Genomic DNA, 22,252 nt, shown 5'->3' on the forward strand with positions numbered 1-22,252 from the left:
GAATATAATAAAATAAAACGTTTCTTTTTATCTTGGCCATCAAATTCATCGTACACAAAAAGGAAGATTATAATATTGTCTTCCTTACCAATCCAGGTCCATGTCTATAATATTTTGTTTCCCCGTTTCTCTACTTGCCGTTCCACACTTTTTTTTCCAACCCTTTTTCTAGACATTAAGGAATCTGTTCTCATCACAACTAACAAGTACTTATGTCGAGTAGTTCAGGTTTTATCCTTCCATGCAAGGTTCCCATGGAATCCCGCAAATCCCACCCTTCTATTGTTTGTTTCAGTGAAATCTTGGTGGAACCAAACCACAAGGGGAAACATCAGATTCTAAGAAACTCCAAGTTTCAACCTCTGGGCAGTGGTCTTAGATTCCAAATTACTGACAGACATAGTTACATGGTCTTCTGCAACAGTAGTGTTGAACAAGGACCTGTAATCCCTTCTAGCCCTGCTCCTGCTCCTGGATCCTGGTTTGTCTTTTATATATGTATTTGAAAGGAAAATATATCTTTTAATTTTGCTCTTCAATGAGGTTTGTCACAGTCATTTCTAAATTTCCAGGAAACCTTGGATTCTGGGATTTCTGATGAGTATAATCCTACCCTTTTGGAGGGGAAACTGGCGGCCATTATTAAAACTCAAACGTGAGCACTACCCCTCAATATCGTCAATAATTTCTATATATATATACTTCTTGAGCCTAAATTTAGATATGTTGCTGTATATATGTCTGTAGAGGAAGCTGAAACTGTAATAGACACGGTGGAAACCGTGACGGATATCGTAGAAAAAGTAGCGGAGCAAGTGAAGCAAGTGGCGGATAAGGTTGGCGATAGTCTACCAGAAGGCAAACTTAAAGATGCGCTTGAAATTGCTGAAGATATGGCCGAAGGAACAGTCGACGATGCACGCATAGTCGGAGAGTTCATTGACAAGGTATTGCAATTAACTAAATGCCTTTGTTTTTACCTTTATTTTAATTCTTTATTAACAATTGGATAAGAAAGCTGGTAATTCATTATCCTGTATATATTATGTAGACTTTGCGCATCATGATTGGTTCCAATCAAATCCAAGAAATTAAAGATCAGCAACACCTAATTCCTGACATAAATGTTTTAATATATTTCTAATTCGAATTAGTACACTAAAACCCGCAACTCCTATAATCTATATATTGAGCCTACTAATAAACTAAATATAATGCAGGTAGAAGATATGGTAGACCAAGTGGAAGAAGAGTTGGAATCTTTAATAAAACCAAACAGTGGTGATGATGAAGAAGAAGTCAAAGAGAAAAACCAAAAGGGCAAGGGGCATGTTTAGGCAAAAAATTGGTACACCTCCACCACTATTCAATTGCAATAATTAACTTGGATGAATGGAGACTACTTGAATGAATCTTATATATTTTTTAAATTTTTTAAATCTCTAAAACTTTTTTATGAAAAAGAAAAGGGAAAGCTTTGCTTCACATATTCTCACACCATAATTACCAACTATTATCGTCTATCATCGTTTTAACGAATCAATTTGGATCTCTCAATGACCTAGTCCACGAGCTCACCTCACTCAAAAACCTCACCAGTCGTGACTTATGGTAGTCCACTCTCAACAGAGTTTCTCGAGCCTGTTCCCTCAACCTCCTAACCAACCCCCACAACCACCTTATCTACCTTACCTACAACATTCTCGCCCTCTCGAAACTACGTTGTTTCATAGATTCTTCAAACGAGCTTGACACTCGCAATGACTAAAATGACCACCATACGAAACTTGCTCTCAACTTTACCAAAACTAGTTTGGTTCCATGCTCCCTCTCTCTTCGGTTCACCCATACTCGGCTTCCAATCAAGCTTTTTTGGGAATATCTAAGAAGGTTTAGATTAATTTTATTGTTTGTTTAATTTTATTCATCAGAAAATGAAAGAAAATGAAAGGAATAATCTACACGATTATGTAAAAATTTGGAAATGAAAAAAAAAATATTTTGAATATAAATAATTCAATTTATGTTTAAATTTAATTAAGGATATAGTTTTTCTATATTGATTAGTTAGATCCAATTTTAGTTTCAAAGTTAGGTTATATTCAAAATTAGATTTGATTAAGAATGATTGGTATTCGATTTTGAGTGAAATTCAATTTAGGAATCATGTGAAAGAAATAAGGACTTGGTTTATTTGGTGGGCAAAAATCATGTTTCTGCAGTGAAGAATATGAGAAGAGAGAAAAACAAAGGGGAAGAAGAAAAGGAAAATAAAGAAATAAAAAAATTAAATTGTTCAAAAAATAAAAGTATAGGGATTAGTTTTAACAAATGGAAAACATAAAAAAAATTACGTTAAAAAAAATGGAGAATGAATGAAAACATAAGAAGTAGAAGAGAATGGAAACTAAAGAAAAAAAAGTTCAAAAAAAAAGAAAAAATATTAATTTACTCAAACCGAAAAAATATAGGACCAATTGTATAATTTAACCTAAAATTTTCATTTGGAATAATGGTTTAACGTGTCACGTCAGCTTACCGTTACATCGTTAATGGCAATTAATGATTCAGCGACTAAAATATTATAACATGATAACGTAAGTGACTAAAATGTAATCAAAGGCAAATAAAAGTGACTATTTTAATAGGTTACCCTGCGACATATGGGCCCTATTTTTAAACTTCTTTATATAATATTTATATTATTTGGACGTATTTTTTAAATTTCTTTGTTTTAATAATGAAAGGGAATAATACACATCCATCTAAATTATTGTTGCTTGATAATTAAAAAGATGTTTTTACTTATAATGTGAAATATTAGCTATTCATTTTAAACGGAATGTTTAAATTAATTGATATTAATTTTTGAGATTATTAAATATCTATTTTTATATTTTTATTTTTCAATCATATTATTAGATATTACATTTTATTTTATTTTATTAATAAATAAATAAAATAAATTATAGTTAATACATTAATCAATAAAAAGAAAATAGTATATGAATGTAAGAGTCAAAACATATTCGAAATGAGAAAAATGCCTCAAATTAACAACTTGCATTCTTTGAAAAGGAAAAGGGCAAAGGGTTTGTTGCGTTTCAAAATTGAACACTAATATCTAGGTTAAATTATGTTATTAGTCCTTATACTTTACAAAAGTTGTGGATTTAATTTTTATACTTTAAATTGGTTATTTTAGTTTTGTACTTTTCAAATTTGAAAATTTCAGTCATCACCAAACAATAATTATAAATTCATTAAGCCTTTTTATTTCTAAAATTTGACACGACAAATATTACCATGTGTAATATCATGTCGGTTTGTTATTTTCATATATTACTAACTAAAAATCTAGTTAATTGATTAACAACTGTCATTTACGTCAAGACTGAAATTTCAAAATTTGAAAACTACAGGACTTAGAATGATTCAATTGAATAATATGGACTAAATTTAGAACTGTATGCATAGTACAAAACTACTAACTGAATTTAACCGAACAAATTTAATTGCTACAATTTGGGTCAGGACTAAAATATCAAATTTAAAAAAGTAAAAGGACTAAATTTGATCAATTGAAAAAGTACAAGGACTAAATCAAAAACTTTTAAAAAGGACAGGGACTAATAGCAGAATTTAACCTAATATTTATATTACCATTTTGCAGTACCATATGTGGAAAAATATTGTGGTGCATATCTAACTGGGTTTGATCTGAGAGAGGTAAATTAGGTTGTTGAACAAGGCTAATTTCATAGCAGAAAAATATGTTGACCATCGGATCAATTGTTGTTCTTGGTCCTGGCAAAGCTGAGTGCCTTCATCAGGAGCCCTTATGCAGATCACAACTCAAAAAAAACACTGCTCTTTGTTTGCCCAATATCTCAAAGCAAAACAACGGGCAGCTGTTTCAGAGAAATCAAACCTTCCCATCACTCATCAATGGAGGTTGCAGAAACAAGAAGATGAAGTATAACTTGGCTTTTTGTTTTTCTTCTTATCTCCATATGCTAATGCTAGCTGTTTTGATTGCTTTCCTTGATTTTGAAAAGATTCAGGAAAAATATGCAAGTGATCAGCTGCAGTTTGGAATCAGGGCAACCATCATTTCCTTTTAATCTTATTCCTGCCGGTTCCAGTTGGTAATTAATTAATAAAACATGCAAATAATTAATACATCTTCATTATGCTATTTGTATTAAAAGAATTAGCACTGAGATATTGACAGTGCAGGCAACTGTGGGCTCTGGGAACGTTAGTACCACTTCTCCTCTCCTTCACAACGAGCAAATGGGGGCCATTCTTAAAACTGAAAAGTAAGGATCTTCTTCTTTCTTCTTAAAGTAACCAGGCATTTCATTTACTTATCTTTATTTGTTGGGTTCATATATGTGTAGATGAGGCTGATAACATGCTAGAGGCAGCTGAACAGATAACGGATGTGGTGGAAGACGTGGCGGGGAAAGTGGAGGAGATAGCAGATCAGGTCGGCGAACAGCTGCCGGACGGTGGAAAACTTCGGGCTACTCTTGAATTGGTTGAGGATTTAGCCGAGGAAACAGCTAAGAACGCACATCTCGCCGGAGATCTCATAGACAAGGTTAGCACTTAGCATTCCACCTAATTATTTTGATTATAAAATTAACCTCGGGTTTTTCTTTTCATGAGAAACATGTTATTTTATTCCAACTCAATTATCACATACTTTATCTTTTTGCTCAATTATTGTACTTCACACTGCAATTTCAAAAGAAAATTACGGCTTTTTTTCAGAAATAACCAAAATAAATTATTTATTTATAAAAATATCTATTTGTGAAATTATATACGAAATAATCTGTTTTGAATAGTGAATCTCGGTGTCACTATTGCCATTAGCGGCACCACTTTTCATAATGGGCTAATCATATACTAATTTTTAAAAAATAATAATTTTTTTGGGTGCTATTGTTGTCATTGGCAACACCAGATTAAAGTGATTATATAAAATGTTCAGGGACTTATTAAGCAATTACAGATTGGATGAAAGCAAAAGGCGCCGCCATGACTACATGCGGGCTCCCAATTAAATGCTTTTAGCCTATTTGCATGTTAGGTCTGTTCTATTTTAAAATTAAATTTAAATAGTTCCTAAAAATATAAGAATAATAAAAATAAAAATTTTTCATTTTTATATTTTTAAAAAATAATAAACTTAAAAGTTATATAAAATTATTACTTAAATTACCCAAATATATCCCTAATAATTTTCAAAATCTTATATTTTTGAAGGACTATTTGAATTTAATTTCAAAAGATGACAAACCTAACATGCAAATAAACTAAAAATTTAAAAGCATTTAATTTGGCAGCCGGACTAGTGATGGCAAGCATTTTTTTTCCGTCAAATCTAAAAAGGTTATTATTTCATTAGGTTCCTGAATGTTTTATATAATTACACTTCAGTCTGATGTCACTAATACCAACGATGACACCTAAAAAATTATTATTTTTTAAAACTAGCCAATGATTGGCCCATTATGAAGGGTGATGCCGCCAATGGCAGCGACGGTATCGAGATTCACAGTTCAAAACGAGTCATTTTTATACATAATTTTACAAATGAGTCATTTTCGTAAATAATTAATTTATTTAGATTATTTCTAAAAAAGCCAAAAATTACAGATATAGGCATCATCATATTACTTATTTATTAAATAAATAAATTATTTGTTTATTATTTTAAAAATTAATGATGAAGTTATTTGTAATTTTCCTTAATTATAATTGTTTTACATTTTATACATCTGATATTTAGTTTTTTACTCTTTTTTTTAATATTAAGGCCTACTTTTATTTTAACGAATTTAGACCATATTCCTCGTTACATTTGTGAAGCTAGAAGTATTTTTTTTACCACAAAAACAGTGAAGAATAATTGGCTTTTTGGAGTCAAAATTATGGTGGGAAAACATTTTTTTTTTATCAAAGCAATTTTCAACCACAAGAGTAATGGAGAACTAGCCCTTAGTTCCTCTAGTTTCATTTAAAAAATGTAGGTCTAATCGTTAATATTATTAAAATTCTTTTGACAAATTTTTGTTCATTACAAATGTTATTTTTAGTTACATGGATATCATGTGATTTTTTTTAATTTTGAAATGTTACACTAGCATATTTAATAGGAAAATTTTAAGGATGTTAATAAAACTTTAATTAAAATAAAGATGGAGAGATTAAATTCTAAATTTATGAAGAGTACATAAATTTATTAGATATTTTAATTTTAATTTTATTACATTTTAAAAGCACGAGTCACTTTATTAAATTCAACTTGCAATTATGCGAAATGATGGTATGAAACATGGATATTATCTATTTCCAATAATTTAATGCCACGTTAGTAATTTCATTCTAATTTTCAAGATTCTCATTTAAATTTTATTTTTTCAATATGAAAACGTTGATATGACATTAAACTATTAGAAAAGGATATAAATAAAGTGGTGTCACTTGTTTATACAATCTTTTTTACAATTATTGATCATCATCAATAATTGAGTGATTTATTATTTATTTAAAATATACAAATATATACGTATTATTTTTATTTAACATTTAGTTATTAAAAGCTTTAAAACATAAAAGATATAATGTATTTTAAATTATATAATAAGAGTATAAAAAATAAATCAAATGTTGGACGATATTTCTATGTTTAGACAAATACCTTTTTTGATGCTTAAAAATTTTCTTTTTAAAATCTAAAATGCAGGTGCAAGAAATTGAAGATAAGATGGAGTCTTTAATGGAAGCAGTCGACACTAAGGACAACAAGAAACTCAAAGACGTGCAGGATTGATGGTGTTAATGTGGATAGTTGGGAGCTGAATCCTTTAAAATAATAAATATAATTTAATTTCTAACCCTCTAAAATTTGTTTTGTTTGAATGGAAAGTATCAACAAATAACTAAACTACTTGTCATATAATGAACTACTTTGTATAAGATCACCTTATAATATATAATAGGATACATTTACATTTTTGTTTTTTGCTGCAAAAATCTATTCCAAAATGACACAAACACAACAAATATTTGTTATTTGGGTTACTGGCCCAAATAGAAAAAAGTAAAAAGAAAAGATATTGCCAGGTAAGCAGTAGGGCCACGTTATAGATATTTGGAGTTAAATATGGCATAAGTCCTTGTGCTTTTTAAAAATGTGGAATTTAGTTCTTATCTTTCTATTTTCAAGAACTTAGTACCTTTACTTTTCAGATTTTAAAATTTAAGTCAATTTGTTAATCTTGTTACTTTTTTAGTTAAATTCAAGTTAACTACAATTTCATTTTTAATTAAATGGATTGTAAGTGAATCTATATATTTTTTAAAAATCATACCAACAAATTTAACAAATAAATTTATTAGCGTTGACAGTTGGTCTTGAATTTTGAAATCTAAAAAGTAAAAGACTAAATTCCTTAAAATATTTTGCCAAAAATAAAAAATATATATATTGTATAGGGACTAAATTGTAAATATTTAAAAAGTATAAAAACTTGTGACGTATTTTCACCATATTTGGGCTTTTAAAACGCAGTCTAACGGCTAGTCACGGCCACTTTTCATTCAATTTGAAACAACTCAGCGAAAGTGAAAACACTCAAGAAAGAGAAAGACAAAAAGGGAGGAAAAAAAATCTCCTTCCGAAAGCCCCCCAAATTCCTCCATTTTTGTCTTCTATTTCAAAATCCCTAACTCCAGTTCCGAATTACTTCTAATTTGTTACCCTTTTTCCCCCTACTTTTGACTCCACAGTTTCTCTACAAAGATTATCTTTTGGATTTTGTGATATCTTGTGTTCTTCGTCAATCAAAATTTTGAGTGATTGAAAACATGGGGATTCCTCAAGAAATCGATGATTACATGAAAAGAACCATAGATGATTCCTTAGGTCTTCCAATCTCCACTGAATCTTTGCAATTGAAACTCCGTTCCTCCGAAGAAACCCAGCGCCGCCTCCGTGAGCAGTATCTGTTACTTCTCTCAAAACTGAAAGAGAAAGACCAAATCATCGAGCGGTCAAAGGTGGGTCAACTTTAAAACAAAGCCAAAATATATTTGTATTCAAAATGTGAAATTATTGACATTTTTAATGGTCCTCTCCCCCCCCCCCCCCCAAAGGCCGAAGCGAATATGAACGCAGTGGCGTTGAAGAGATTCGTGCAAGAGAATCAGAAGCTTGCGGCAGAGTGTGCAAATTTGTTAAGTCAGTGTAACAAATGGGAAAAAGAGTGTTTACTTTATGATCGTGATAGGGAGGCGTTGATGGATTTTGGAAATGAAGCTGATGAGAGGGCAAAGAAAGCTGAGATTAGGGTTCATGAATTGGAAGAGGAGTTAGGGAAGTTAAATGAAGAATTAAGGTTCTACCAACACCGTTATGAGAGCCAAGGAGTAAATTTGAATTCTTTTCCCACTAATTTGTTGTTACTAAGTTCTTACTTCTTGTTTATTTTTTTGGACGGATTGATTAGTTTTCTTTTCTCGTAGTAAATAATGCGATTTTGCTGGATTCAATTGCTAAATTATGGATATTTAGCTTATAAAGAACGGGTTAAACATGTAAACGTAGTTGAATATGCATTGTGAAACCGTTCTTCTTTGTTGCTGATATCGTCCTAGACAAAACATAAGTTGAACACTGTAAAACTGCTTTGGGGAGATTAATTTCAGTTTTTGCTTGTCTATGATTGATTAGAAAACCTGCAATCATATATAGCTTAGTCAAGAACTATTATATCTCCATACTGACAATCATAGATCGCACTTGTAGATCGATTCTTCTTCCGAGGGCGCAATTGAGGAAGATAATTTACTTGAGCCAATTCTAGCAGCATTGATTTGTAAAATTGAAGTTACATCTGGACGTGCATTCTTGGAGGCAAATACTTCCCTTGAATCATGCCTAAGGTTGCTTAAAATGTGGAACAGGTGATGGTTTTCTTCTTTCACTGCTAAGGGCTTCTTCCATATTTCTGAATCAGTTGTAATGACCTCTGGTGCTTTGCAGGTTGAGGCCTTCAACTCAAAAAATTTTGACACTAGCTGCTGAAGTAAAGACCCTTAAGAAAGACAAGGAACATCTCAGGATAAACCTTAGTAAAGCTGAAGAAGAGGTGAGAGAACCAAGGAATTTGGACATTGGGTATGCTTGTCGAAATTTGCTTTTGCCTTGTGACAACAAGATATTTTATCTATATAGGTCAAAATTCTGTTTGAAGAAAACAACATATTGGATGAGGCGAACAAAAGATTAGTGAGGCAATCCCGTGAAGAAAAGAATCTCCATGATTCTGGTCGGAAGCATACTGGTAGTGCATCTGCAAAGGTGAGGAAAGAGAACAACATCTTGGATTCTCTGTATTTGTTGGTCAGCACATTCATTAGTTTAATGCTACAATTTGCTTGATTGTGTCACAGACAAACAAACGAAAATCAAGTCCCAAGGTATGCAGCCCGATTGAGAAGAAGATTAACTTCACTGAAACAGATTCAACAAGAAAGCCTCTGTCACCCTTCCGATATAACTCCCCGATTTAAAAAATGCACAAGATAGGACCTAACTTCTTGTCCATCGATAATCTTTGTATCAAAGATGATGTTTTAAGTAGATTTACAGATAGCTTTTCTGAAGCTACAGTGTGTGTAGTTTGCGAGTAATATCTTAGTTTCAAGCACTGAAGGAAAATCTTATCTTCTTTTTGTTCTCTTATAAGTAATGTTCATTTTCTGCTTTTCTTATTATTCAGAAACCTCCATAACAACCTACCAGCAATTTGCCCATCACCTTCAAAGTACTTTCTATACAATACTTACATATATGCTAAAATCCCATCTTTCTTTTAGTAAATTGCATTCAGTTTAAGGTATTTCTATATGCATGCTTGAATCCCCAAAGCGCACCATTCCAAATGCACACAATTAATACCATCTACCACAAGACTTGAAACAACAAAAGGAAAACTGGGTTTTGATACAATTATCAGACCGGTTAAACCACTGATTTCTTATATAATTAGTTTTTTGATCTAGTCCAATTTTAACAACTTTGATCACGAATAAACTAAATTTACCTCGACATTCTTTGGTTCAAAGTTTATGAGCCAAACACTTGTTTCCAAATGTTTCTTAGCTTTGCCTGCACACGAAGGTTTATGTTATTACTCATTACATCCTTAAATAAATGGTCAAATTCTACTATTAGTCCCTGTATTCTCTAATTTTAAAATTTGAGTCATTACTATTAGTCTATGACTTTTCGTTTCTCTCTTTGGTTCTTTGTAACCATAGCATTCAATTTTAAAAGATTAAATTACAGCCTATTTGATAAGAAAAAGAAAAGGATGACTTTATGAAATCATCAAACCAGCAGCACTGCATTGAAGCACAATCCATCAAACAAACCAACAGTGCCCCCCCCCCCCTCTTTTTCGATGGCACCAAAGCGTTCAAACCCCATTTAAGTCCAACCAGCTGCTTCTTCCTCTGAGGAGGTGACTTCTTCTGAGGAAGAAGAAGGGTCTTCAACTGAAGAAGATGATGAGGAAGACCCCAAAACCCAGTCTACTCCATTGATCCAGAAGAGCCGACCAACCAGAAAGCCTGATTCTGAGTCTGAATCCGACACCGCTGTACCGATTATTAAGCCTATTGCTATTGCGACGAAACCCATGAAGGGGATTTTGAGTGCGAAGAAATGCAGATCTAGTAAGCCCTTGGCTTCTCTCGTTAGGGCTTCTTCATCTAAACGGGCTGGGGAGTTTGCCAAAGAAGTGAAACTGTAAATACCAAGTTCTCATTGGTATCAGAAATTTCAGTGTAAATATTAAATAAAGATATTTACGAGTCATTATATAAGTGAATTAAAATATGGATGGTCAATTTAATAGAAATTGTGATTAATTAGTGTCTAGACATTAAATTTTAAAGTAAAATCGTTATAAATTTTTAATTAAAAAATAATTTGGAGATTTAAATTGCAATTAGTCAAAAATTCAAACAACAATTAAACCATGCTTAAGTAAGAATTAGTGGATGGTTGTGATGATAGTTAATTAATTAAACAAATTGTGATTAATTAAGGTGAAAACATGATTAATTAAGTTAATTAACAAATTAACCTTAGTATAAAAGGAAAATTAGTGGAATGAGAGATGGAAAATCTTCCTTAACTAGCCAAAACAAAGAAACCAAGGAGGAGGATGCCATAGCTAGGTTTTTAAGTATTCAACCCTTAATTCAAGTAAGTCTCTAATCAATTTTGCTTTGATTTTTATAAAATTTGAATCATGAGAACTTGATTTACTTAACCCATGTACTAATTTGTGAAGCTGTTAAAGTTTTAGAAACTTACCATTGTTTAAAATTAGATGGAATTGGTGTGAAATTGCTAAAAATTAAGTTTTGATTAAGAAAAGACCAAATTGTAAATCTTAATAGTTAGTTTCGCAATTTAGGGACCAAATTGAATAAAATGTAAAACAACCATGAAATTTTAGTAGGAATAGAAAATAAGAGGTCCCTAATTTGTAATTGTGAAATCGGATTTCAATTTGAAGCTTTAGATTGAAAGTTATGTTTGTCTCGGATTTTAGGGACTAAATTGAATAAATTGTAAAATATGTTTGATATTGTAATTTATTTCGATTTGAATGAAATTTAATAGTATTATATGTTTTGTGATTTTATTTAGCTAACATTGATACGAAACTGTCGAGAGGGAAGGGAAAATCGAAAGTCGTCGACAAGTGGCTCGAAATTTTGGTTTGTATTTCTATGATTCGGGAACCATTTACTTTTTTGCATGTCCATATTATTTTGCATTATATGGTGTTGATATGAGTTATGAATTGAAATAGTATGATTTAATTTATGTGTTAATTAATATGAAATTGAGTTGAAGCATGTTGTGTTATATGATAAATTGATGATTTGATGATAAATTGAGATTGAAAGAATATGAATTGAACTATATATATAATGAATCGAAAATTGGTTACCCTATTAGTTATTTGGACTAAGTCGGATATAGTTAGCATGCCATAGGGTTAAATTATTGATTGAAAACCATCGTTGTTGGGCAACCCAAGGTGGTAGATTGTACACTTTGAGTCATCATTGTCGGGCAACCCAAGGTGATGAATCCGTGTATCTATTTTGAGCCCGCGTTGGGTTAATAGGGTTATAAACATATGAATTAACTAAATGATAAAGTGAAATGGTAAATGTAATGGAAATATGATATGTGATAGAAAGTAAATGAATCGAAAACGAGCCCTAGGGGTTGAATGAGTATGAATGAGCCAATAGTCTCGAAAATGATTAAAATGTGAAATAAAGTGACATATGTGTATTTATATAGTAAAAGTGATAAATGAATTAGTATGTGTGAACTAGAGTTGAAAAAGTGAGATGAACAAAATGGTATGTGAAGTTGTATATGGTTGGTAATCTTGTGTAATTGCTCAAATGATTTGGTGTAAGTTTGATTATATATATACACACACTTAACATTGTGAAAATGACTGTATTCCGGTATGAAATGGCACGAGTTTAAATTATAAATTGATTTTGAATTGTATGTATGAAATTGTTTAAGTTCATTTTATATTGACTTAAATCATAAAAATATCACTTAGCGTATTTGTTCAGCGTACGGTTTGTTTTCTCTGTGTGCATGTATAGTAAATTTCCAACAGTTTATACAATAGATCCTGCATCTCGGAAGCAATCCTCGACTCAGTAAAATTTGTATAAATCTCATTTTGTTTTAAGTATGACATGTACCTGGGTTGAGTCAATTTTGATATAAAACTATGTTTATATACATTTTTTATTTAGAAGTTTAATGTATGAATTTGGTCAATGGAATACAATGTGTGAATGGATTCAAAATATGAAATTGAATGGTATGAAATATTGTAATGGCTTATGGCATTGATGAATAGGTATTTATGCTTGAAGATAAGAATGATTTGTGTTTAATGGTTGAATTATAGGAAATGTGATATTGGTGTATCATAGAATGTGTTATAGTTCAATAATTGGTTCATTTAAATATCATCTTTTAGTTGAAACTATATTGTGTTTAAGCAAATTGATACATTGAAAAATTGCAGGTTGATGATCACTTAATATTTTGCAAAAACAGTTTGTCACATCGTGACGTTGAGTGTAGGTCTTCGCAATGAGATTAGGCCACCATGTCACGATGCGACGTCGAGCATGGATCGTTGAGATGAGACCTACTTAGTATGTTGCGTCACGACAAGAAACTCTCTAATGTCGCGACGTCAACTTGAAAATTTGAAAACATTACAATTTAATTTTAATTAAATCTCGAGTTAGCATTAGAGCTTTTGTAAGCTCGTATAGGACTTAGAAATAAATATATAACATTTATATACTTAACTTGTTTGCAATTGAATGTTTAATGATGTGAATTAGATTATAAATTATTCGTAGTTGCTGCGACAATGGATGTGACACCTTATAGTTCAGACCTAGTGATGGGTCAAATATGGGGTATTACAGAAAAGACCCAAGAAGAAGGTTAGAAAAGAAGGGTTGGCTATTGCACCTGTTGTGGAGGAGGTGAAAAAGACTGGTGAAGATGCAAAGAAGCTACTGTTCCAGCGGCTGTTCAGTGAAGATGATGAGATTGCTTTGTTGAAAAGCATGTTGGCTTATTCTGCTAAAAAAGGGGCTGATCCTTGTGCTGATATGAATGGATTTTATGATTTTGTTAAGAAGCTGATCCATATTGATGTTACCAAAGCACAAATGATGGATAAATTAAAAGGTTAAAGAAAAAGAAATTCAAAAACAATGCTGGTAAAGATAAGGGTGAGGATCGAACTTTCTCTAAAGCTCATGAACAAAATGCTTTTGAGTTGTCGAAAAATATTTGGGGCAAAGAAGGGATTAGTGGAAAAGTTGAGTCTTCAACTGATAAGAAAATAGACGAGCTGTCTAAGAGTTTTAATAGTTTGCTTGATAAGAAATTTGGTGTCTTTGACATGGAAGTGGAAGTTGTAGAGGTCGGGTTGGATATGGTTGATGGTGAAAAGAAGACGGCTTTGGAGGCGAAATGGAGAAAATTGCAAATGGTGCAGTTGGCGGGATTTGTGGAGTGAGCTGAATTTGTGGCTGAGCAAGCTAAGATTACAAGTCCAAAGAAATGTTTTTAAGTTTTGTGCTTATTAGATAAGTAACTGCCTTTGGGATAATATTTGTCTCTTGCATAGAGAGGGTCGTTCATTTAAGGCTCAATTATGCTGATACTAAGAAGAAGAAACTCGCAAAACCTGAGAAAAGCCAAAGCAGTTGTAGAATTCAACTTGTTTGTGGCAAATCTTTCATATGAAGCAAGAGCTAAACATCTTAAAGAGTTTTTTTCACTTCAGAGGGTGCTAATGTTGTCTCTGCTGAAGTTATATTTCCTCATAATCCAAGAAAGTCATCTGATTTTTCGAATCGGGTGTGGCCAAGATATGCATTTGTTTGTTTAGTCAAGAAATGACAGGTTATTTACTCTGCAGATGTTTATGGGAATACCAATACGGGTTGTGAAAGTACAATCAGAACAGAGTTCATAGTCTGATGATAATTCAACCGAGTTGAACATTATTTTGAAACGAGCAACCGTTGAAGAAAGTTGAATGAGACACAGAGCAATGAGATTTCAATATTTGTCATTATGTAAATAAGGTTCTTAAACTCAGTGATGATGAAAGGAATATAGCTGTAACATTATACACGAATGTTTCAATCATTTGAGCTCTGTAACATTATACGTACAGTAAGTGGCTTTTTTGCTGGGTGCTTTAACCTTTTTGGAACTATGTCTGTTCTTTCAGATATCCACATTCAGGCTTCATTAAACTGAGGTGCATGTCTATCACAGGGTTTGGACTTTCTAGTTTCCTTTTTCCCCACTTTGATGACAATCCCAATATTCTGAGAAGAACTTCAATTTATTAATTTGATGTGACATCTAGCCATTGGGTTTCTTTCCTGATGCACAAATCTACACACCCTTTGCTTAGAATGAACTGAGATGAACTTTATCACATCATTTGAAAATGAAACACTTGTAACATCTCAACAAAACTGTGAATACATGTAGCCAAAGGAAATCCAATTGATTTTGAAACTACACCAAATGATTAGGTGTAGCATGCAGATGCAGCTTCTAAATTTTACACAAAATTTCCCCGTCTTTTGTTAGACTGAAAGGACAGTATCCTAACCAGGAAAATTTGGCTTCTAGACCTTTGTAGAAAATTTAACAGGTTTAGATTAGAATAAAGTTGATCTCTCCATTATATTCTTCCTTTTTCCATTTCATGATGTTGAATTTGTTTGTTTTAGTGAAATTAGAATGATGATTCTTTTTTAGTATGCTTATGTTGTGGAAAATGTATGTTTCTTTTTCACTTCTTTGCCGGCGTTGGTGTCACGATCCACCTGTGAAGTCTCGGCAAGTGACACCTTGCGGTGGTTGGCCGTCCTTGATGCTGAAGAGCAAAGGAATTATTTAGCTTGGGATGGTGGGGGGATCCACAAAAGGTTGCGGTTGGTGAAAGTGATGATAATGCACAGCAACAGATAAGCTGACCAGGCTAGCTAGCTGGAGTCCAATCTAAACAACGGTTGGCCTAAACCAATTGAAAGCTTAAAAATAATTAAAATAAATATATTAAAATTTGTATAGTATAACAAAGGTCAAAATGAGCCACAAGTCCCTCTACTTTTTGAAAATTAGGAATTTAGTCTTTGTACTTTTATTTCATAGAATTTAGTCCGTCTATTTTTCATATTTCAAAATTCAGGTCTAATTGTTAATATTATTTTTTTGTTTAATTCAAGTTAAAAAATCATTTTTTAATTTACATAGTTATCAAGTAAATATTTAAAAAAAATGTGACAATAACAAATTTAGCAAGAAATAAAATTAATAGCATTAACAGTTGGGCCTGAAATTTAAATTTTAAAAAGTACAAGGACTAAATTCTTAATTTCTAGAAACAACAAAGACTTGTATAGTATATACGAGCATGTTATAAATATGCCAATTAGCAGTTTCAATGAGCCAAAACATTTTTTAGTGTACAGATAATTCTCATCCATGCCCATCGAGACCTTTAGTCTAGAGGTTGGTGAAATGTTTGATCAAGATGTGTGCATGCTACAATCATTCTCCAAAACCTATTTTTGGACAAAAAAGAACATTACTTTATATTATAGATTAATTAAAGAAAATAAAATAAGAAATTAAAAGGTATCAAATCATTTCCATTTTAAGAAGTTGCACATGCATTATGTCCATGTGTTAACCCCCTACATTATTACATAAATGTATTGTAATGAATTCCTCGTTCTTATTATTTCTTGGCAAGCCAAACACTAAATGCTTGCAAATTCTTGTTCTGTATTTCCAATTTCCATCTAGCTACTTTGATGACCAATTTTAAACTATTAACCCTAATTAAGAGTACAACTGAGAACCCTTTTTTTCTCTGTTTAGGATTTTTTTTTTACCTTCTTGGTAGTTGAATCTCCAAGTTATCATATAATGAAAATTGGCCTTTATGAGGTTGTTGGATCCTAGATTGAGTTTCAAAAGATGGGTTTAATCTGATCACATATTATTTGAGTAGAGTTCAAGCATGTTTGTTTACCTGTTTGCATTACTGTACTCTCTCTTTTTCCATTAATGATGATTATGAGCTTTCTTCATCAATTTGACAACAACCTCTCATAAAACACAATGGTTGCAACAGCACATGATGACAACAAACTAACCTGTCTACAAAGAATCTAGAAGGAAAACAAGAAACTTCATTTTTCCATGCTTTTTTCTTTATTCACAATCCATCATTCTAGGAGTTGAAAATGGATCCCTTAAAAATGAATTAAGAATGGTAGAGTTCCTTTACATGAATGCATAATTGATGTCTTTTGAACTGGGTTTGTAGATAAGAACATTATTACCAAGTAACCACCATTAGGGTCCCCACTTAACAACCATTGTTCAAGATAGGGTTAAGGGACCCATGTTCCTTTTGCATTAGGTATAGGACCTGCCGCCCACAAGTCATCCTTTATGGAATGAGTTTCCTTTTCACAAATATTGGTTTGTATGGCATTAAGTGGACCAATTTTACTCCTTCCCATCCCCCCTGGCCACCCACTTTCATGGCATTATATAAGGATTTCCATTTCATAACATTGCTATCATACAAAACTCCTCACTATTCTTTTACATCCCCTGTTAATTTTACTCTCAAAAATGGCGAGCTCAAGTGTGGGAATGGTCTGTCTTTTGCTAGTCTCGTGGATGGTTGTGCCGAGCTTGGCCAAAGTTTACACTGTTGGTGACACCCCTGGTTGGACAACTGGTGTAGATTATAGCACTTGGACTAAAGATAAGACATTCAAAGTTGGCGATAGCCTTGGTGAGTTCTTCAATCCATATATACTTCCTAATGTTGGGTCCATCATATTGACTGACATAGTTAAATTTTGATGAACCTAGTTTTCAATTACCCAACAAGCCACACAGTGGATGAAGTAAGTTCAAGTGACTACAGTACATGCACGGTGGGCAACGCAATCACAACAGATAACAGTGGAGCAACCACCGTTGCTCTCAAGACCGCCGGGACGCATTACTTCATTTGTGGTGTGGTGGGTCACTGTGCGAATGGAATGAAACTTTCAGTCAAAGTGGAGTCAGGTTCATCGGCAGCACCATCTAAGTCACCATCGTCTTCTTCGTCATCCTCGCCAGCTTCCACCGATAAACCATCGACCAGCACACCATCTACTACAACAACAACAACTAAAGCCCCAGACTCCTCATCCTCGTGGAGTCTCTCCCCATTTATGGCTGTTGTCACAACTTGTCTTGCGTTGTTGGTTTTGGTCATTTCGTAATAAGCTTCTCGGCAAAGAGTGTCGGCCAGCCATGGTCAGGATAGAGGCAGTGCTGCTGATCTTATCTTTTTCCCTTTTCTTATTCCTTTTTATTATATTGTTTGTGTTGAGGATCATTGTATCTTCATGAATGAGATGGTTGGGCTTCCATGGCGTTAGGTACGTACATCAAATATGTAAGTTATATTGTTCATTGTTGTATCATGTTCTATGTGAACATTGATTGGAATTTTCAATAATCCATCGCCTTTTGGCTACACCGGAAATTAGAGCTAAAGTATATATGACTAACAAGGTCTATAAATATTCAATTATAATATTAATAATAAATGTTATATGAAGATATAAAAAATAATGAGAATATATATATAATTTATGTCATACTAAAGCATTTATTTTCAACCGTGTTTGAAATGCGTGATTTTAAATATATATATATATTAAAACTAATCAAGTCGTATCAATGATATTAAGAATTTTCTATTGAAAATTTAATCAAAGAGAGAATATGGACTCTTTTACCTACAGAAATTGGTAGTCAATATTTTATGCTTTAGCTACAAATTAGACGGTGGTTGCCAAATATTTAAACAAAGAAGGATTCACTTGTATACATTTAAAATTAAAAACTTAATGATTTTATATATGATTATATTTTTATAATTGTTGAATTTAACAATATATTTACGCACATAAAACTAAAAACTTGTACCTACTTGATTTTTTCCCCTTTCCGGCTGTCCTTATTTCCTTGACCTAAGGGCCATCTCATAAATCTAAGCTTGAACCCCCAACCTCTCTAAAACAACCAAATTTGCCTCTTCAATGCCTAAATCAAATCCCTAAACTCCATCTAACTTCGTCTTTGTGAACATGTTAGAATGTCTTACGAATGGCATCAGAATGCTCATGTATGACATCCAAATGTCCTGTGAATGGCATAGAATGTTGAATGTCTTATGAATAACGATTGAATGCTTTTACCGAAAACGGCCATATCTGAATGTTCTGGCAACTATTTCCACTAACCTATGTTACTTGGACTGATATGTAAGAGTCGGATACGGGGATGTGTTTGACAGAAGTATGTTCTATATTTTAAAGTTTTTAATGTATTTGGAGGATTATATCACCATACTTACACATGGGATAATGTATACACAAACATTTCAAGAAAAATTAAGAATCGCAACAACATAACACCATGTGATCCAGGCTCCAGAGTGATTAACAAGTCATGTACTGTAGCTCCGTTTAAATCCAAATGAGCCCCCAATCATCATGTTTCATATGTATCATCATTCATCAATTTTCAACCATGAACTAAGGAATGTCAAACCAGTGCAAATGCCAATGCCCAATTCATCTAGTTGAACTAAAAAAAGGGTAATAAAGTTTTGAACAATCCTTGAATTCCCTAAGAAAACAAAAGTTTACCGAGAAAACTACACCAAAGCTGCCCTCACAGACCCCTGCATAACAAAGACAACAACATTTTCATACGTTCTCACAGAAGGAAATGCAAAACAAGAAGAAACAGAGCAAAGATTCACTGACATAAAACAGATTCAAACATGGTAGGGGATGATAATGCACGAACAATTGGATCTTTCTTTAAAGAACTCAATTTTGGCTCAATCATAATCGATTCAAGCTAGAGCTTGAGAAGATCAGACTATTGGGTGAGTCAAATTCGTGTATCCTAATACATGACTCAAATAACTCGCAAACCTAATTGATTAGAAACCTAATACAAACTCAAGCTCAAACATAATAATCTGATTAGAAATCGAGCATGAGAATCAAGCTTACCCTTTACTCAAGAGTACCCAGACAATTGCGAATAATAGTATAGATTCAACACTGTTGCAGATGATAGTACACAAGACAATTATGCTTGCAAGCTAATCAAGTTCATCTTGAAAGAACTCAAACTCGGCTTGATCATTTTCAAGTCAAGCTAGAACTTAAGCAGCAGCTCAAGCACTTGAACTAGCCGAATTTGAACATATTAATACTTGACTGAAATAGCTCAAGAGCCCAGTTGACTTTTTAATTTTTATTTAGTATTGAAAAACCTAATTTTAACTCGAACTCAAATAAATAATCCAGTTTGAAATCATGCAGGATAATTGAGATTATTTTTTACTAGATACAGAAGCTTAATGGAGTCTACAGTAAGTTCTAACAGTTTGATTCTTATCTCGAATTGAACTCAAGTTATAAATATGAAACTCAATCAAACTCGAATTTCATGTTGAATTCCAGTTCGACTCAGTTCAATTATATCCTAGTAAATATATGTGTGTGTGTGTGTGCTTGGCATTCTGTTAGCATCATTCAGAATTTTAACTATGGCTATCTAAACATAGAGTATCAAGAAGACTGAAATTCAAAATTTATGAACTGATGAACTTCTCAAGTACCTGACTTTCTTGATGAGGATGGTCTGCAGCTTGCGAGCGTGGTCCTGTGATTTGATCTTACGCTCCAAAATCTTGCGTGCCAGAATCCGTTTCTCCGAATTCTTAATGTGATGAGTTTGTTCCTGCTTTATCAGCCGTTCGATTCCGCTAGATTGCATCACCCGCTGCATCACCGCCAACGCTTGCTCCAAGTTGCCGTTCCTTACCTTCACCCTTATCCCTCTCATTTGTTGAACCTGACTCAGATCATGACTCAATAAATTGATCCCCTGTCTCGCTGGAGCAAAGATTCCAGTAATAGCTCGCCTCGATATAGCGTTCATTTTGTAATGGATTTTTGGCACAATTTTGGGTTTGCTTCAATCTGTCTGCATTCTCATTAGGGTTTATTTCGTTTAATTTTTAAAACATTAAATTACTAAGATGCCCTTAATCAATGAAATATATTCCTCTGCGTTTTTTCATTCCCCACTCGCCTAGACCTGCCTACGTCCCCCGGCCCAATTGAGTGTAAATATTTTCTGTTTTGAGTTGATTGTAGTGGTTCTAAACTATATATGACTTACCCATCGAGTGTAAATAATAAAGGTTTTCAGAATGGATGGATAGCGGATTTGGTAAAATTATCACTTCATCCATTTAATTAATTTAATTAATTAGTTCGTATGGTTTGATTAAATAAATTATTAAAAATTAAAAAAAATTAATTTAATCAATTTTTTGCTCATTTCAATCAATCCGTACCAATTTCCAAATCCATTGATCTAATGACTTTCTTTAGACTGATACACCAACCAGTTTCTAGTCCAGTCTGATTCAAACATATAATTTTATTTTTCTATTTTAATTTTCTTTATTTATAATATCTAAAAGCATGAATTTTATAAAAATGAATTAATAAAACTTTTATTATTTATTATATTATTACATTGACATTTACATAATATTTTATTAGGTAAACTACATTGCAGGTATTCTAAAATAGCGTTGTTCTTAATTTGGTCACTTTATTTTTTTTGTCAATTTAATCACTCTAATTAATATAAGTACCCGAATTGGCCATTGTAGTTAAAAATCCCATTAATCTACTGATGGGTTGTTGATGTGACAATTTTTTTTACTTTTTTACTAGAGCTGGGGATTTTTTTATAATTAGTCCAGAACATTTATTTTAGAGTAAAGTACACCAACAATCACTTAACTTTTATTTCAATAACAAAACAGTCACTCAACTTTCAAAAAATAACAAATCAGTCACTAACGTTAGTGAAAAGTGACAAATTAGTCACCCACTAACATTTTCCATTTCAGGTCTAACGGGATAGGTGATGTGGCCAATTAACTTGCCTCGTTGATGAGGAGCCAAAGGGTCTAAGGTTTGGATGGGTTTAGGAAAAAGAAAAGATGGATTGGGATTAAAGAAAAAAAAAAGAAAGGATCGATTGGTATTAACATTTTAGGGTTTAGTGTTAGATGATTGAATGATTGAAACTTTTAGTGTAAAAGTAAGATTCAACGATTGAACGATTGAAAGTTTGAATGATTGATATTTTGAGTTTTGAGTTTATGGAAAAAAAAAAGACAACAAAAGATATCAGTGGTTAGGGTTTAGGGCCACAATTGTTAATAGGATAGAAACAGCTGATGTTGTTGCATCCATTGTAACGAGTAAGTTTCTTTGTTAGTTTATGCTTTTTTGAATTTAGGGAGATTTGGGTTTAGGGTTTTTTTGGATTCCTTTCTTGGAAAATGTTGCATTTGCATGGGGTTTATGTACTGTGTATGTTTATTGGTTGTATTAAAGTGTGGCAAGTTTTGATTTCTTTTGTTATTTA

The 22,252-nt window shown here is 32.5% G+C and overlaps 5 protein-coding genes and 1 pseudogene across 7 annotated transcripts; 5 read left to right on the plus strand and 1 right to left on the minus strand.

The window, feature by feature from the left end:
* The first annotated feature begins 26 nt into the window (after positions 1 to 26).
* LOC128041340 (uncharacterized) lies at positions 27 to 1,485 on the plus strand. The gene is made up of 4 exons (XM_052631516.1): positions 27 to 481; positions 573 to 655; positions 748 to 947; positions 1,221 to 1,485. Exons 1-4 carry the CDS (start codon positions 213 to 215, stop codon positions 1,335 to 1,337), a joined length of 669 nt encoding a protein of 222 aa, XP_052487476.1. The 5' UTR covers positions 27 to 212; the 3' UTR covers positions 1,338 to 1,485.
* A 2,185-nt stretch (positions 1,486 to 3,670) lies between these two features.
* LOC105766846 (uncharacterized) lies at positions 3,671 to 7,028 on the plus strand. Of its 2 annotated transcripts, none has more exons than XM_052631518.1 (5): positions 3,671 to 3,976; positions 4,065 to 4,148; positions 4,240 to 4,322; positions 4,404 to 4,606; positions 6,761 to 7,028. In XM_052631518.1, the coding sequence occupies exons 1-5, from the start codon at positions 3,774 to 3,776 to the stop codon at positions 6,845 to 6,847; spliced, it is 660 nt and encodes a 219-aa protein (XP_052487478.1). In that variant the 5' UTR covers positions 3,671 to 3,773; the 3' UTR covers positions 6,848 to 7,028. The 2 variants fall into 2 exon arrangements, with proteins under 2 accessions (XP_052487478.1, XP_012441855.2); XM_012586401.2 differs by having other exon boundaries at positions 3,679 to 3,976; positions 4,059 to 4,148.
* A 586-nt stretch (positions 7,029 to 7,614) lies between these two features.
* On the plus strand, positions 7,615 to 9,766 carry LOC105770539 (spindle pole body protein pcp1). 2 transcript variants are annotated; one of them, XM_012591784.2, is made up of 6 exons: positions 7,616 to 8,076; positions 8,173 to 8,445; positions 8,825 to 8,982; positions 9,062 to 9,167; positions 9,254 to 9,379; positions 9,472 to 9,766. In XM_012591784.2, the coding sequence occupies exons 1-6, from the start codon at positions 7,885 to 7,887 to the stop codon at positions 9,589 to 9,591; spliced, it is 975 nt and encodes a 324-aa protein (XP_012447238.1). In that variant the 5' UTR covers positions 7,616 to 7,884; the 3' UTR covers positions 9,592 to 9,766. The 2 variants fall into 2 exon arrangements, with proteins under 2 accessions (XP_052485962.1, XP_012447238.1); XM_052630002.1 differs by lacking the exon at positions 8,173 to 8,445 and having other exon boundaries at positions 7,615 to 8,076.
* A 364-nt stretch (positions 9,767 to 10,130) lies between these two features.
* On the plus strand, positions 10,131 to 14,240 carry LOC128040996 (GLABROUS1 enhancer-binding protein-like; annotated as a pseudogene).
* Positions 14,241 to 17,282: 3,042 nt separating this feature from the next.
* LOC105770962 (blue copper protein) lies at positions 17,283 to 18,248 on the plus strand. Its single transcript, XM_012592343.2, has 2 exons — positions 17,283 to 17,510; positions 17,591 to 18,248. The coding sequence occupies exons 1-2, from the start codon at positions 17,345 to 17,347 to the stop codon at positions 17,989 to 17,991; spliced, it is 567 nt and encodes a 188-aa protein (XP_012447797.1). The 5' UTR covers positions 17,283 to 17,344; the 3' UTR covers positions 17,992 to 18,248.
* An 817-nt stretch (positions 18,249 to 19,065) lies between these two features.
* LOC105770808 (uncharacterized) lies at positions 19,066 to 20,797 on the minus strand. Its single transcript, XM_012592152.2, has 2 exons — positions 20,418 to 20,797; positions 19,066 to 19,463 (listed from the first exon to the last, which is right to left on the minus strand). Exons 1-2 carry the CDS (start codon positions 20,738 to 20,740, stop codon positions 19,454 to 19,456), a joined length of 333 nt encoding a protein of 110 aa, XP_012447606.1. The 5' UTR covers positions 20,741 to 20,797; the 3' UTR covers positions 19,066 to 19,453.
* Positions 20,798 to 22,252: the final 1,455 nt, after the last annotated feature.

The sequence above is a fragment of the Gossypium raimondii genome, chromosome 5 (assembly GCF_025698545.1).
Source record: "Gossypium raimondii isolate GPD5lz chromosome 5, ASM2569854v1, whole genome shotgun sequence".
NCBI lineage: Eukaryota > Viridiplantae > Streptophyta > Magnoliopsida > Malvales > Malvaceae > Gossypium > Gossypium raimondii.

What these genes read in the sequence shown, in the direction of transcription:
- LOC105770539 (XM_012591784.2), top strand. Translation starts at nt 7,885, where the DNA reads ATGGGGATTCCTCAAGAAATCGATGATTACATGAAAAGAACCATAGAT. An exon ending in ACCGTTATGAGAGCCAAGGA is followed by an intron (nt 8,446 to 8,824) that starts GTAAATTTGAAT and finishes TCGCACTTGTAG; the next exon opens with ATCGATTCTTCTTCCGAGGG. An exon ending in TTGCTTAAAATGTGGAACAG is followed by an intron (nt 8,983 to 9,061) that starts GTGATGGTTTTC and finishes GGTGCTTTGCAG; the next exon opens with GTTGAGGCCTTCAACTCAAA.
- LOC105770808 (XM_012592152.2), bottom strand. Translation starts at nt 20,740, where the DNA reads ATGAACGCTATATCGAGGCGAGCTATTACTGGAATCTTTGCTCCAGCG.
- LOC105770962 (XM_012592343.2), top strand. Translation starts at nt 17,345, where the DNA reads ATGGCGAGCTCAAGTGTGGGAATGGTCTGTCTTTTGCTAGTCTCGTGG. An exon ending in CAAAGTTGGCGATAGCCTTG is followed by an intron (nt 17,511 to 17,590) that starts GTGAGTTCTTCA and finishes TGATGAACCTAG; the next exon opens with TTTTCAATTACCCAACAAGC.
- LOC105766846 (XM_012586401.2), top strand. Translation starts at nt 3,774, where the DNA reads ATGTTGACCATCGGATCAATTGTTGTTCTTGGTCCTGGCAAAGCTGAG. An exon ending in TGCAGAAACAAGAAGATGAA is followed by an intron (nt 3,977 to 4,058) that starts GTATAACTTGGC and finishes GATTTTGAAAAG; the next exon opens with ATTCAGGAAAAATATGCAAG. An exon ending in CCGGAGATCTCATAGACAAG is followed by an intron (nt 4,607 to 6,760) that starts GTTAGCACTTAG and finishes TCTAAAATGCAG; the next exon opens with GTGCAAGAAATTGAAGATAA.
- LOC128041340 (XM_052631516.1), top strand. Translation starts at nt 213, where the DNA reads ATGTCGAGTAGTTCAGGTTTTATCCTTCCATGCAAGGTTCCCATGGAA. An exon ending in GCTCCTGCTCCTGGATCCTG is followed by an intron (nt 482 to 572) that starts GTTTGTCTTTTA and finishes CTAAATTTCCAG; the next exon opens with GAAACCTTGGATTCTGGGAT. An exon ending in TCGGAGAGTTCATTGACAAG is followed by an intron (nt 948 to 1,220) that starts GTATTGCAATTA and finishes AATATAATGCAG; the next exon opens with GTAGAAGATATGGTAGACCA.